Source organism: Polypterus senegalus, chromosome 18, assembly GCF_016835505.1.
Source record: "Polypterus senegalus isolate Bchr_013 chromosome 18, ASM1683550v1, whole genome shotgun sequence".
Classification (NCBI taxonomy): domain Eukaryota; kingdom Metazoa; phylum Chordata; class Cladistia; order Polypteriformes; family Polypteridae; genus Polypterus; species Polypterus senegalus.
The window spans coordinates 70,524,517-70,540,420 of NC_053171.1; the positions used below are offsets into that span (position 1 = coordinate 70,524,517).

Genomic DNA, 15,904 nt, shown 5'->3' on the forward strand with positions numbered 1-15,904 from the left:
GCGATGGTTTCTAGTTTTATTAAATTTTCAGCTTGTGCTGTCTTCTAGCAATGTGACCACTAACCCTAAAATGAGACAGCAAAACTAAATCACAACATTCATGTCTTTGGCAATGTCTAAAGCAATACCCTGAGGCCCACAGGACTTGAATTTCATTGTCGCATAAAGGGCATCCCACTTTATTTAAAAATCCTGTTTGGTCTAACTTACTAAAGCTAATAAATCTTGCTAATCTTTTAAGAAGATAAAATAAAATGATCTTAGTTTTTGCCAATTTTATCCCACAACCCTGTTAATTCAGCAGTATGAGCAAATACAACCTTTTACAAACATGGGGCATCTTGGAATGATAATGAGATGGATTACCTACTGTATGTAGTCCTGATGAGTGACTGAAGACTATAAAATGAGTGTCTCAATGTAATGGATGTTTTTGCAATTGCACATCCAGCTATTCATCTTCAAACCCATTTCTCCAGTTAATGGTTATTGGGAGCAGGTACCGATTCAAGCATCACTAAGCATTAGGTGGAAATCAAACCTGGATGGGGCACTCTTCCAACACAGAGCACTCTCATACATGAGCCTACAGAGTTACCAGTTTACCTAATCTTGATGTTTTGGGATGTGGGAAGAAAACCAAAATACTTTGAGGAAAACTTATCTTGACACATAGAGAACGAACAGACTCTGTGCAGGCAGGGCCAGATACATTTACAGCAAAGAAAAACTGAAACAAGTTTCAAGATAAATGGCTATCTCTTTGCCATGGCACATCTACAAAGTCAGCTTCCCTATTGCCTCTTTACACTTGGCATTATACTGAATGTAACTTAGGTATATTACTTTGACAACTGGAATCAAGATGCGCCTCAAGTGCCCTCATCATATTTAGAGCGAGATCTGATATGACCTTCTCTGTGTAAAGTTCATATCAACTTCTGCATAAAATATCACCTTAAGACTCTGTGATATTAGATGACTTTCCAGTTTTTTCCAGTGTAGCCTTCTTTGCATAATCTAAGCCAGCTGGACACAGACAGTGACGTTGATTATCTAATACGACATACCCAATGACTAAGACTAACTAGACTGTGAATGGCCAGGATAAAATCAAACGGGTTGCATTTTGTGTTTAGTCTTCAGGGCTGGCTCTGTATGCCAATGAGCAAAATAGCAATGAATGCTTATCCGGAAGTTCAATGCATAGAATGCTGCAATCAGGAATAAGAAACGTGGATGTCTTTCTTATGTGTTGCATTTTACATACTCAAACAGAATGGAAAAAAGGAAAAAAAAAAAAAAAAGACAGCAACTGAACTTGCTATATCTGTTAACCCTTCACTCAGTGATGGTACAGCCATGGCTCCATCAAGCAGGACAGAGGGGCTGTTTGCACAGAGGCTGTTTGCTTAGAGGATATGGACACTCCTCTAAAAAATGCTAAAAGGCTACCTTCACATTGATCCCTTCATTGCGGCCGCTTTATCGTGGTGCTTGCATACTTAAAAGTGCAACAGCCCTATTGATTTTTGATTGTTTACTTTACTCTCTCTCTGACATTCTCTGCTCCTGACAGGCACCTTGAAGAGGAAGATATGTTTGCATTCTTTTAATTGTGAGAAAGAACTGTCATCTCTGTCTTGTCATGGAGCACAGTTTAAACTTTTGACCAAAGGGGGGTTATTTCATGTCTAGAGGGCTCTAATAATGTTAAAAAACATATTTAGAAGGTTGTAAACAGGTTTTCAATGCTCTAACTGCGAAAATATTAGATTTATAAATAAAGAATCCTACTTCGTGGAAATTCATTTATCTGTCTGGAACGGATTAACCGCGATAAACAAGGGTTTACTGTATAACTGTGCGGAGAATATTTATAAACAGTGTGGGAGAGTTTCTAAGGGCTTAAAATATATAAAAATAACCATACAAACATATGGTTTCTACTTTGTGGATTTTCACCTATCGCAGGGGGTTCTGGAACGCAAACCCCGCGATCGAGGAGGGATTACTGTATATATCTACAGGGTGGTCCAGATCTAATTATACAGATCCAGATCATCTGGATGACTTTGATTTATGCAGGGGCAAGTCTAGTTTGGCGCGAAGACGATTCTTCATGTTGTCAGTTCGCACACTTCTCAATGGTCCGGGATTTTTGGGGTGATTTTCTATGTGATAAACTTAATAAGTTATAACGTAATGAAAATTTCATAATTAGATCTGGACCACCCTATATATGTCTATAATGTTTTGTGGTGACTTTCCAGCACAGCTTTACACTTCCAAAGAATCATGTGTTTGTCCCTTTTTCAGACAGCCAATAACGTGATGCCTGATAGAGTGATTGTCTTAAGAAGGATTTACAGGTTCAGCAAGTTCAGGAGCAATCTCTGCCCTTTTTTGCCCTTTCTATTCTCTCCTGGAACATAAAGCACAAGACATCAGATGGACAAGCATCTCTTCTGTCTGTGAGGTTCAAAACATCTGCATTCCTTATTCCTTGTAGCTGTATTATATGTATTTTACTTCAAGATGAGTGTTCATTGGTGTTCAGCTATAATACACAGAGAACCCACAGTGAAAGGAGCAGACCAGTCAGAGTGAGTTGCTGAGCCTGTCACATTATGTGACTGGGCTTTATGTGAGCATGACACCAACTGTAGTCATCTCACTAAGAAGTCTATGGCTTAAAATCATTGGACAAGTCCCAGAGTGTGACACAGCTTTTATCTGCTTGTTGTAAATGGTCTCCATTTACACATGTGTTAAATGTGGTTGTTGTCTGTGACAGCTTCGTAATCTGGTCGGAGAGTTCCAATTGCAGGTGCATTTATACAGTTTTTAAGGTAGTCAAGTGCTATCAGATGGTAGTTGGGTCACCTAATGGTAGGTGTAAAAGAAGACCTTTATGTTAATGTACAAATAAAATATACATTCTAATTGTTCACATTGGCCAGACATTCATTTGGCTAAGCTCATAAAGCATCTTAAAGTATGACAGAGATCAGTCAAATGATTTAATATCTTAATATGTTACTGGCCGTACAAATTTGTAGGTCTGTGCAGTTGTGAGGCTACTAAAACAGTTGATTTCATTGCTACAAATTAATTATCAAGCACTACACATTTGGGGATGGATTCGATTTTAGGCCTGTGCAGTGTTGTATTAAAAGAGTGAAATATAACCAAAGAAAAGACAACATGTGCTTGAATTGTGTGAAAGCGACTTGGATTTGGTCTCACTGATGCAAGACATCATCACAGTAATTAATACAGCAAGTCCTGGTTTGAGGCAAATTGTGAAGGAGTCCACGGGCATAAGCAACAAGAAATGTCTGATCACTTCTATAATGTATCTTGAAGACTACGTAATAAAGACTTTCTGAAAGCAATTCTGAAATTAGAGAGTGGTCTTCAACTGAGAAGTCTGATTTCACAAAAGCCAGTCTTAGGGGAAAAAAGGAGGGGTGGCAGACATTACAAACATTTGAGCGTCACTTATTTTTGACATTTGAAAATTTAATTTGACTTGTCCATTACATGTTAACCAACCACTGTTTCTATGTACTGATGTAAACATAAATCTCATAACAACAATGGTCATAAATATTGCCTAACGATAAATCTGATTTGAAAAGCATGTCATTAGAAAAGCAGCTTTAAAGGGTGGTTGTAAATGAGATGTTCAAGATTAAAGTGTGACCTTGGCCTTTACTAATTTAAGTGGCACTGATGTAATATTTGTCTGATTTTGTTGGTATAGATTTTAAATCATTATTTTTTAAAACACTGAGCAGAGTACATTTGGTATGATAAAAATGGTAATATAAATGATAACTACTTCATTCTTTATATAACCATACTGAAATCCCCACAAGAATGTAAAATCCCCTGTATTTGCATTTATATGTGGGAATTCCCCCATCAAAAAGGAATTTCAGGCCCTGTCTGTGACAACACCCTTTGGGTTGGGTGCCAATTAATGTATGAAAGTTTTAGCTACTAAAACACCACATATCAGGCCAAAGAGCTTAGGTCAAAATGTAGTGTTAATAAGAACAGCAGCACTTGGCCACTTTTGTTTTCCCACTCACATAATGTATACGTTTGTGACATACCTTGGAGGTGATGTATGTGATGAAAGAGAGAGAGAGGTGGAATTAAATGAAGACAAGTTTGCCTTTAGGCTAACCGGAGAACAACTGGTTTAGCATTTGGCCTTTTGGGAAGCAAAATTTATAAGGTATAAACATTACAATGCATTCTTGGGTATAAACAATATGTTGGTTGTATTCTTTATTTGGAAGACATCTTTATCCAAATTGATGTACACAAAAATCTAAACTCGCATAACAAATTTGAACGATGACCTAGAAATTTTAAAGTTAAAAGAAGGTATCAATATAAAAATTATGAAAATTTGCCTGTCTTTAAAAATGAATAAAACTCATCTTGCAGAAACCATAGAAAATGTGTCCCAGATTTCAATATTTATTGTTATAAGGCTGTGATGTAAACACTTATCTGTACCTTTATAAGTACAGTAAAAATACAAGAAAAGTGAGCAAAAGGACTCTTTTAGGCCTTGTTCACACGGGCGTTAAGTTTTTGGATAAACGAACTTACTCTGAACGTCCTAGACGTTTATGTTGCATTTTGTGGTGGCGATCGATTGACTTCTACACCGGCGTTCATTTGTCTCTGTCTAACGCCAGCCTGCAGCCCAAATTGTAGTTTGTGTGTTAACCTGTGGAGGCAGTGTCGGGAACTGGATATAAAAACCCTTGTTGTTTTATTTGAGGTGCCTCCTTTCAATATGGACCATTTTGCTATGTTAGATATTAATCTTCTTGTTTCAAAAATACTCGTAATACGGCGATGTAGGGAGAGAAAAAACCGCCGCTACTGGGTTCAACCTCTGACTGCACAACGTCGGGTTAAAGGAAGTTTTTTTGTGCTTTATGAAGAAATGCGAAAATTTCCGCGCAAGTTTTTAATTACTGTCGGATGTCGGTTTCCACTTTTGATTGTCTGCTGCAGCTGGTGCAATGCCACATTGCACGCCGATCAACCAATATGCGACTTGGTGTTAGCCCAAGAGAGACTACTTGTCACTTTGAGGTAAGGAAACAGTAGTCGAGTGTGCGCTTACACCGGTGTTATGCACTGAAATGCCCCCAATGGATTGACCCCCTACATAATCGTTATCAAATATTATATTAGAACATAAATTAATAGGTTCATGGTTTACAAATTACATGAGACAATAAAATAAAATAAGCAATATGAAAATATATATGTTGTATATGAAAACATAAAAATATTAATATCATGGGATATATCCGGTCCTCCGAAGCGTAAAATAAACGCGCAGAAAACGAACTAGAAGCGGTTTCCTTGCGTTTGTTGGGTTTTAAACACCAAGAAAAAGCTGCATGCAACGTTTTTTTGATGCCGTATAAACGCGCTGCCGGACAAAGCGACGTCACCAAAGCCCGTGTGAACACTATCATTGACTCCTACGTGTAGAAAACACTCGGCGCTTGATCCGCCACCGGACGCTATTTAAAAAAAAACGCTCGATTTTAACGCCCGTGTGAACAAGGCCTAAACCAAAGTTTTTTAGTATCCAGAATTAAGGAAATTGTTATATTGCTCCCATTATACACGTGCCATCTGTCCAATAACGTGAACACAGCATGAATCTAAACCAAAGTAAGTTTTTTTTTTTTTTTTTAAATATTGTAAACCATCACTATACTTTAGACAGTTGAAGGGGGTGCTAGCTCTTCTTGTCTAAGGCCCATTATGGTCTCCCAGTATGGCAAACAGGCAAATAAAGCTGATCTCGCATTACTCAGCTTTCAAATTTGCTGACTGTTGTTGCTGATTTCATCCCCGGGCCATGTCAATTCCCAGCACTGAAAGTCTAATTCAGTTTCTGCGTTCCGACTTTCCAACACAATGGAAGCTCGCCCTTTTCAGACAGAGCTGGTGCTATATGAGGGAGTGTAGTCGCAATCTTATCACCTTTTTCCTATTCTTCCAGGCTACATAAAACACAAGATATTAGACATACAAGCTTCTCTTCTGTTTAAATTAGGTCAATTGCAGGGCATTTCATGCTAGGCAACTGCCCTTCACATAAGCATCCTGCCAGTTGCCCCAGACTCACAAGATTAAGTACTGTAGATGAAGGCTATGACTGAAAATCACTGTAAAGTCATCTAATGTGACAGGGCCTTAAAATGGCTGAGCGATAGTAGTATTGATGACCCACTACTGCATCTCTCCAATTGTCTACCCAGTCCCTCAACTATCCCAGAACAAGGAGTAATGGGTCTTGTGGGAAAAAGCACATCTAAATAAATGCACAAGAGGAACACATCTGTGTGTCATTTTCAGGGAGGCCAGTTAACACCAACTATTAAACTATAACACTAAACATATTTTTTATATAAAGTGCTTGATTTAATATTTCATAAAAGCAAGGATTTTGCTTACATTAATAGGGAAATAAGTCCAGAACGCCAGCAACAAGAAATGTGAGAAAAGTGGGAGAAAGTGGTGCATTTTCAAATAATTCCACATAATGCATTATAACAAACTAGCCGAAGCCCGCCATAGCATACAGCGCTGTAAGAATAGGAACGGAAAACGGTGAGAAAGGAATTCAATATAACAAAGGCTTAGGAAACCACCGTCGCAGTATAACGAAAATAGCAAGGAGCGAAACCAATGCCAATGGTCGGGAGAGTACCTTCCTGTAGCAGGCTACGGGAAACAAAGACATATATAGACAGATGCCGCATTCACTGTGTTGCCCAGTCGACACGATAAGTCAGTGCGTCCGCCCTATTGCTAGTGGTAAAAGTGCCACTTAAACTAATACAGGTAGACATGGAAACCGGGTTTTCTGATGAAAAAACAATAATGTTTTAAACAGTATCATTTACATACAACAGATTTTGGCGACTCGTTTACATGCAATTATTTATATCCATTTATACACTAATAATGGCAATTATTAAATAATAATAATAATTAATAATAATAATAATAATGAAACAATTCCTCCCGTATAAGTAACATTTCTTGGACTGCTTCTTCCATCTCCAAAACATTTCTAGACTTCGTCCTGTTCTTACGCAACACAGTACTAAAGTATTGGTTAATGCCCGAGTCACCTCACGTATAGATTACTGTAATGCTATTCTATTTGTCATCCCACAAAAACGTATTCAACGCTTACAATTTATTCCAAATTCTGCTGCCAGGATAATAACCTGCTGTTCTAAATCCACTGAACATACTACACATATTCTCTCTCAACTTCACTGGCTCCCTGTTAACTACAGAATACAATACTAAATACCACTCTGAATATTTAAAGCTCTCCACAAACTCACTGATCTCCTACAGACTGACACTCGTCTCGCTCACTCTGTTTCTCATTTGCAGCTCTACTTTCTGTACCACACATCAAACTCTGTGCTATGGGACCTCGAGTGTCTCTCGTAGTGCACCTCAACTCTGGAATTCTCTTCTCTCTCATATACGTCAGCTCAATTCAATAACACATTTTAAAACTACCCTCAAAACTTATCTTTTCAAACTGGCATACCAATTGTGAATTTTGCACTGTTACTGCCAGTTATATTTGTTTGTTTGCTAATTAATGCTGTTTGATCAAGAGCGACGGACGTGGAAGTAGGATTAGAGATGGCGGGCGGGGCTCTGTCGTGCGTATCCCATGGTCTTAGAGTTGGTGGGCAGGGCTCTCTGTCTTGCGTGCCCTTAGTGAATTATATATATAGATTTAAGTAATTTTCCATCTTGTTCTGGTAGTAAAATGAAAGGGTGTAACTAAAGTAGGAAAATAACTGTGTGATATTGTGAGCATGTGTTTTAGCAAACATACAGTAAGTACATTCATTTCTGCAGTAAAGTGTATAAGATTTTTTAAAAGTTGGAAGATTTTGATGCATTGTTTGGTAGATAATGAAAGAATGTGCTGTATTTTGTAGATGGGAGCCTTATCTGTATGTAGCATTGGTCAGCAGAGCCTGCAAATAACTCACTGAACAATCTCAATTGGTAAGGACCACATGAATGCATATACAGCACTGGTCAGTAGAAATAGCTCATTGAATGAGCTAAATGGGCAGGATAGGCCTGAACACATCCATGGCATTGGTAGGCATAAAGTGCGGGTATATAAGGCTTGTCAGGAAGTCTCAAAGCCAGAAGCCCCATCAGCACAGATATGACGTCAACTCTGTGCCATGAAGAATGCCTTCTTACTCCACCAAAAGGATGGAATGCAATTGCCTTAGACCTTACTGAAGAACTGTAAAACAACTGCTTGGTTCCAGTGGCTTCTCTTTGGATGTAGGCATGTATATAATCATTATACTAAAATGTAAATTGGGAGCAAAAAGGTACATTTTTAAAGCAAATTAAAGAGATCCTGTTTCTCATCTTAGTATTTCCACTGTGGTTAGTTAATGGATTGTATATAGGTTTAAGTGTGAGCTGCAAAAAACAGATTCCCCCTGTTGGATACAAAGGGGTGCACAGCTTGTGGTCAAGTAAGAGCAGGAATAAGCAGATATTAGTTGCTCTAGCGCCTTCATAACTGAGCCAGATTATTCCCAAATGGGAGATTGTCACAAGTACAGTACAGCATTGTTCGGTATTGCATAGATGGAATGAGGGAAAAGGCCTCTTGAGATTTTTGAAATATACTGGGTTGTGTGCTGGTGAGCTCAGAGTCATGCTCATGGTGTTGGGTACAGAGGACTGACCAACATTTTGGAGAGGCAGTGTCAGCATTACAGATTTTCCACCACAAAAATTGCAGGCGCTCACTCTGTGCAACAGGGTGGGGATTTCAATAACCAAGAATTACTTTTGCTGTACTGGAGTAGGTGGAACCAGTTCTGGGGGTTTGGATATCTTGTGAGGAGGAGGTAACTGCCAACAGCAGTTTTAATTATTACCAACTTTTAATGCTATGTGTTCTTTCTTCACCGTTCTGGGTTTTGACATACCACCTTTACATCTTTCCTCTCTCCATTTTGTTTATCCTGGATGATATTAATTTGTTACTTAGTTGCTGTGGTGTGCTTTTGGAGGTCTCAGTCTGTGACACATTAGTGTGACAGTTTAATCAGTATAGTTCACTCCCAGGTATCCAAGATTATAGATAAACTCCCTCAAAATACCATGTGCGATTATTATTGGTTAGCCTTTCCTAGTACTTAAACTTTAGCTTTATCTTTTGACTTCAATTTAGGGTTTTGTTTGGCCTTAATGAATATGCATTTTAACTTTCTGGTTTCAACCCTTGCCTATTTATTTTGAACACCTCCTGTTCCAGTCTCTTTAATAACTTGCTTTCTCCATCTGTGGTAGTATACAGACCTGCTCAAATGAAAATTCCAGGAGGAGGAGCAGCAGAAAGTCTGTTTGGCCCTACTCAGTTACTGGAAAAAGCAATTGGAAAAATGAGATGAGAAATACTGTGTGCCAGAAATATAAAAAGAAAAAAAATTTGGTGGGATATAGTAGAATTAAAAAAAATATATTCCTTTGTCTGTAAAAGCAGATGAGCAATGAGACAAAAGAAAAGCCAGTAAAAACAGCACTCTCTTGGGGCTCCCCAACTACAAACCACAACAAATGTCTTACCCTTCCGGCACAGACTTCTGCCGCCAGTGCGAGCTACCCCCTGAGCCAGTGTCACTGGAATAAGAAAGACTACTTGGAGAATTTCGGCAGTGTGGCGTCCTTCCCACAGTCACAGAAGAACCAAAAGTGTAGTTGTTTTCTGAGCTGGGAGAGAACCTGACGTGGGGAGAAGATGGAGAAATGAGGAGCTTGGATACCAGTCAATGTGGTCTAGAGACCCTTGATTAGCAAATGTAAGATTTTTACAGTTAGGCTGCGTATTTATTCATGAAATGTATCACAGTTACATTAGGACAGGCAGAATGTGGCACTTTTGTAATACACGCATACAAAAATGTGCCCTTCCAAAGAATTCTGATACAACTAAATAATGTATAAACCTCAGATATCAAAGGCATGACTGAAATTCATGGGACAGAAATGTTTTTCATCAAGGTTAACATCTGGATTTAATTAAACTAAAAATGACACAAAACACCAATACGGTTTACTTGTGGGCAGCAGTGCTGGCTCAGTAAGAATCACGCGGTACTGGCAGAGGAAAATATTCTGTTTTCACACCACACCAAATGCTAAATAATGTAACAGAAATGAGAAAAAAAATGGTCAAAAACAGTTAAAATTTAGACGGAGTCAGACATAATACCAAAACGTGCCGTGCCTTCAGCTGGTAATCCCTGTGTGTCTTTTATTTACGCATCCAAATTTGAACATGCCTGTCTTTAACTACAGCTGACCAACCTTTTTGGGTCCAGAGGCCTTCCATCACTGGAGACACTACGGGGGATGATGGCTCCACGTTCAACCGGTTGGCTTTTCCCCATACTGCCTCCAAGAGACACTGCGCGGCTGGGCGTAGCCACCTGGCCCTGTGGAGGCGACCCCAAAGACTGCTGTGGGCTTGAGGCAGTACGCTGCCATTTGTTGTTGTTGCGGAATGGAAATTTGTATTCGTATGGAACCCCTTCATTGTTTGCCTTGTACTCAACAACTGGCATACGAGACAGCTCGGTGCAGCCCCTGAAAAGAAAAAAAGCGACAGTTACCAAAGTGATGCTTACATTATGCCTACTCAACAGTATGCAGCATCTGAATGAGCTAGAGAACAGGAAAACTGTAAAACTTGTTAACAGTGGAATTTCACCAGGTTAAAAGTATTTGTAGGCATAGCTAGAACAGGCATATTACTGTATTATAATAAGCAATATCTAAAATATATATGCATTAGATGATTGACTGATCATCCCATTATATAAAAAGGGTGACAGGGCAGATCCAAGAAACTATAGGCCAGTAAGCTTAACAAGCATCACAGGAAAATTAATGGAAGGAATTATTAAGGATAAGATTGCAACACCTGGAAAGGACAGGAGTTATTAGGAACAGTCAGCATGGGTTCAGAAGAGGGAGGTCGTGTTTTACTAACATGCTGGAATTCTATCAGGAGGCAACAAAAGCATACAATCAAAGTTGAGCTTATGATATTATTTATCTGGACTTTCAGAAAGCATTTGATAAGGTGCCACATGAGAGGTTGGGCATCAAGGTAAAAGAAGTGGAAGTTCAGGATGATGTTTTTAGATGGGTGCAGAATTGGCTCAAACACAGGAACCAGAGGGTGCATCAGAACTGGCCGATGTTATGAGTGGTGTTCCACAGGGGTCAGTGCTAGGGCCGCTGCTATTTTTAATATATATATATATAAATGATTTAGATAGGAATATAAGTAACAAGCTGGTTAAGTTTGCAGATGATACCAAGATAGGTGGATTAGCAGATAATTTGGAATCTGTTATATCATTACAGAAGGACTTGGATAGCATATAGGCTTGGGCAGATTTATGGCAGATGAAATTTAATGTCAGTAAATGTAAAGTATTACACATAGGAAGTAAAAATATTAGGTTTGAATACACAATGGGCGGTCGGAAAATCGAGAGTACACCTTATGAGAAGGATTTAGGAGTCATAGTGGACTCTAAGCTATCCACTTCCCAACAGTGTTCACAAGCCATTAAGAAGGCTAACAGAATGTTAGGTTATATAGCACGATGTGTGGAGTACAAGTCCAAGGAGGTTCTGCTCAACCTTTATAACGCACTGGTGAGGCCTCATCTTGAGTACTGTGTGCAGTTTTGGTCTCCAGGCTACAAAAAGGAAATAGCAGCACTAGAAAAGGTCCAGAGAAGAGTGACTAGGCTGATTCAGGGCTACAGGGGTTGAGTTATGAGGAAAGATTAAAAGAGCTGAGCCTTTACAGTTTAAGCAAAAGAAGATTAAGAGGTGACCTGATTGAAGTGTTTAAAATTATGAAGGGAATTAGTACAGTGGATCGAGACTGTTATTTTAAAATGAGTTCATCAAGAACACGGGGAAACAGTTGGAAACTTGTTAAGGATAAATTTTGCACAAACATTAGGAAGTTTTTCTTTACACAAAGAACGATAGACACTTGGAATAAGCTACCAAGTAGTGTGGTAGACAGTAAGATGTTAGGGACTTTCAAAACTCGACTTGATGTTTTCTTGGAGGAAACAAGTGGATAGGACTGGCGAGCTTTGTTGGGCTGAATGGTCTGTTCTCGTCTAGATTGTTCTAATGTTCTAATGATAGCTGAGGGGGACAATTTTTCTTCAAGTATTCCAAAATAATTTAGGCCACCTTGAAAGAAGAAGTAACTTGAAAATTCAGGGGTTATAGTATAAAAAGCAACCATCTTCAACAATAAAATGAAAAGAGCACAAAGATGATTACTGTGAAACTGGACCGGCTGATATTTTTTGGAGTATGCTCCAGAAATCACACCTTTAACCAAAAGCAGTATTAACTTCTTCTCTTCACAGAGATAAACAGAGTTAAAAGCTCTAGTACAGTATAGACTGTCAATTTTTGATCTTGGCCGATTTAAATTTATTTGATATCACTTACATGAACATCAGAAATCTTACTTGGATTTACTCTCAACTTAAAAGTAAGCAGCTACAAACAAAAAAGGAACTAGAAAAATAACATATGTATGCACACTATCACATCTATAGGTTCTCCACATAGGACACCTAGCTATGTTTACAATAAGAATTAGAGCTATAAATACAGGACTGCTATACACAGACACAGACATGTACTGCACGTGTGTGTACAAATAGAGTAGTGTGCTACTTTAGGCATTTCAATGTGTAAAATGTCAAATTCTAGATATGGTAATCACAAAATATTCTATAAATTAAATAAATAGCACACTAGTCATTTTCTGAGTCTACAATAAGAAAATGCACCAAATTCAAAAAGTCCCTATCTACAAGTAAAAAAAAAAGTTTCAAACTTCCGAATGAATCAATCGTTTTAGTTTTAACAGAAGGCCACATTAATAAACATATTAATTTGAATCATCCATTTTTGTAAGCAAATTACATATTAATGAAGACTACTGAGCAGCAAGCTGGGCTGTTAAGTGTTAGTGTAAGCCAGGACTTGGAATGTGCCTTCTCATAGCACTCTTGAAATCACCACACTTCTGTCTATAAAAGTGATGTTACATTTTAAAATGACATACAGACGCACAGTATGAGGTGTTGATAACAGAAAGCTAAATAGCTGAAAGGTAAGGAAGAATGAATTTGGGTAATCTTGACAGTCACATCTGTGATAAATACAGTATGGTGTACATTATGCAATATAGGGAGAAAGCTGTCAGCTTTTCAGTTCCAGTACTCACATGTTTTGGTGCATGTCAAAGAATATTAATTAAGTATTGTGTGCATGTTAATATCATATATATATACACTAGCAAAATACCCGCGCTTCGCAGTGGAGAAGTAGTGTGTTAAAGAAGTAATGAAAAAGAAAAGGAAACATTTTGAAAATAACATAACATGATTGTCAATGTAATTGTTTTGTCACTGTTGTGAGTGATGAGTGTTGGTGTGATATATATATATATATATATATATATATATATATATATATATATATATATACACACACAAACATATATATATACTGTATATATATATATAAATATATATATATATATATACACACACACACATACATCCACATATATATATATATATATATATATATAAACTGCTCAAAAAATTAAAGGAACACTTTGAAAACACATCAGATCTCAATGGGAAAAGAAATCCTCCTGGATATCTATACTGATATAGACTGGGTAATGTGTTAGGAACGAAAGGATGCCACATCGTTTGATGGAAATGAAAATGATCAACCTACAGAGCCCTGAATTCAAAGACGCCCCAAAAATCAGAGTGAAAAAATTATGTGGCAGGCTAGTCCATTTTGCCAAAATTTAATTGCAGCAACTCAAAATTGTACGCAGCACTTTGTATGGCCCCTGTGTTCTTGTATACATGCCTGACAACATCGGTGCATGCTGCTAATGAGATGACAGATGGTGTTGTGGGGGATCTCCTCCCAGATCTGGACCAGGGCATCACTGAGCTCCTGGACAGTCTGAGGTGCAACCTGGTGGCATTGTATGGACCAAAACATAATGTCCCAGAGGTGTTCTATTGGATTTAGGTCAGGAAAGTGTGGTGGCCAGTCAATGGTATCAATTCCTTCATCCTCCAGGAACTGCCTGCATACTCTCACCACATGAGGCCAGGAATTGTCGTGCACCAGGAGCCACTGTACCAGCATAGGGTCTGACAATGGGTCCAAGGATTTCATCCTGATACCTAATGGCAGCCAAGGTGCCTTTGTCAAGCCTGTAGCGGTCTGTGTGACCCTCCATGGATATGCCTCCCCAGACAATCATTAACCCACCACCAAACTGCTCATGCTGAATGATGTTACAGGCAGCATAATGTTCTCCATGGCTTCTCCAGACCCTTTCACTTCTGTCACGTGCTCAGGTGAACCTGCTCTCATCTGTAAAAGCACAGGGCACCAGTGGTGCATCTGCCAATTCTGGTATTCTATGGCGAATGCCAATCGAGCTGCATGCTGCTGGGCAGTGAGCTCAGGGCCCATTAGAGGACATGGGGCCCTTGGGTCACCCTCATGAAGTCTTTCTGGTTGTTTGGTCAGAGACATTCACACCAGTGGCCTGCTGGAGGTCATTTTGTAGGGCTCTGGCAGTACTCATCCTGTTCCTCCTTGCCCAAAGGAGCAGATACTGGTCCTGCTGATGGGTTATGGACCTTCTATGGCCCTCTCCAGCTCTCCTAGAGTAACTGCTTGTCTCCTAGAATCTCCTCCATGCCCTTGAGACTGTGCAGGGAGCCACAGCAAACCTTCTGGCAATGACACGTATTGATGTGCCATCCTGGAGAAGTTGGACTACCTGTGCAACCTCTGTAGGGTCCAGGTATCGCCTCATGCTACCAGTAGTGACACTGCCAAATGCAAAACTAGTGAAGAAACAGTCAGAAAAGATGAGGAGGGAAAAATGTCAGTGGCCTCCACCTGTTAAACCATTCCTGTTTTGGGGTCATCTCATTGTTGCCCCTCTAGTGCATCTGTTGTTAATTTCATTAACACCACAGCAGCTGAAACTGATTAACAACCCCCTCTGCTACTTAACTGACCAGATTAATATCTCATAAGTTTCATTGACTTTATGCTATACTCTGATTAAAAAGTGTTCCTTTAATTCTTTTGAGCAGTATATATATATATATATATATATATATATATATATATATATATATATATATATATATATATATATATATATATATATATACAGTATATACACTCTTTGGGGTGTGAGCAACTGTTGCAGGGGGTGCCAGTCGACAGAAATGTCTTTGGTAGGAATGTAAGTTAAATGTAGGCATCATTGCATACATTTTTCTTCACCATAGAAATGTAAAGAGTAAATTCGCCTTACATTCCAACCAAAGATATTTGTGTCAACTAAATAGAACTTGAAAAGATATATTTTTTCGAATGTGATCGCACAATTCAGATCGAGTTGACGCGCACTATATCGAGCTCACGTGCTATTGTGGTTTCGCCTGCGTGCCTCAATAAGTCACCCTCACCTCGCTCTTACTTTTTTACCATTCATCCAATGATTACACTGAGTATGGCTTTACCAAAACAATCATTGATGGCGAATAAAGTATCTATTATTCATAAAGCTTCAATTGGTGATCTGTCTTTCTGCGTTAACCGCATATTTTTTCATACGTCTCAAACCAAGGGGATGTGAGGGTAAAATGAATCGGGG

At 38.8% G+C, this 15,904-nt stretch overlaps 1 protein-coding gene across 5 annotated transcripts in view; it reads right to left on the reverse strand.

The window, feature by feature from the left end:
- sipa1l1 (signal-induced proliferation-associated 1 like 1) overlaps nucleotides 1-15,904 on the reverse strand; it is a 251,214-nt gene that overhangs the window by 74,086 nt on the left and 161,224 nt on the right. For 4 of the 5 annotated variants that reach the window (XM_039741578.1, XM_039741577.1, XM_039741575.1 and 1 more), the window contains exons 10-11: nucleotides 10,441-10,719; nucleotides 9,700-9,855 (exon numbers count right to left, since the gene is read on the reverse strand). In XM_039741578.1, coding sequence (XP_039597512.1) covers nucleotides 9,700-9,855; nucleotides 10,441-10,719 — 435 coding nt within the window. The remainder of the gene's footprint in view (nucleotides 1-9,699; nucleotides 9,856-10,440; nucleotides 10,720-15,904) is intronic. The other variant, XM_039741579.1, reaches the window with a different exon arrangement.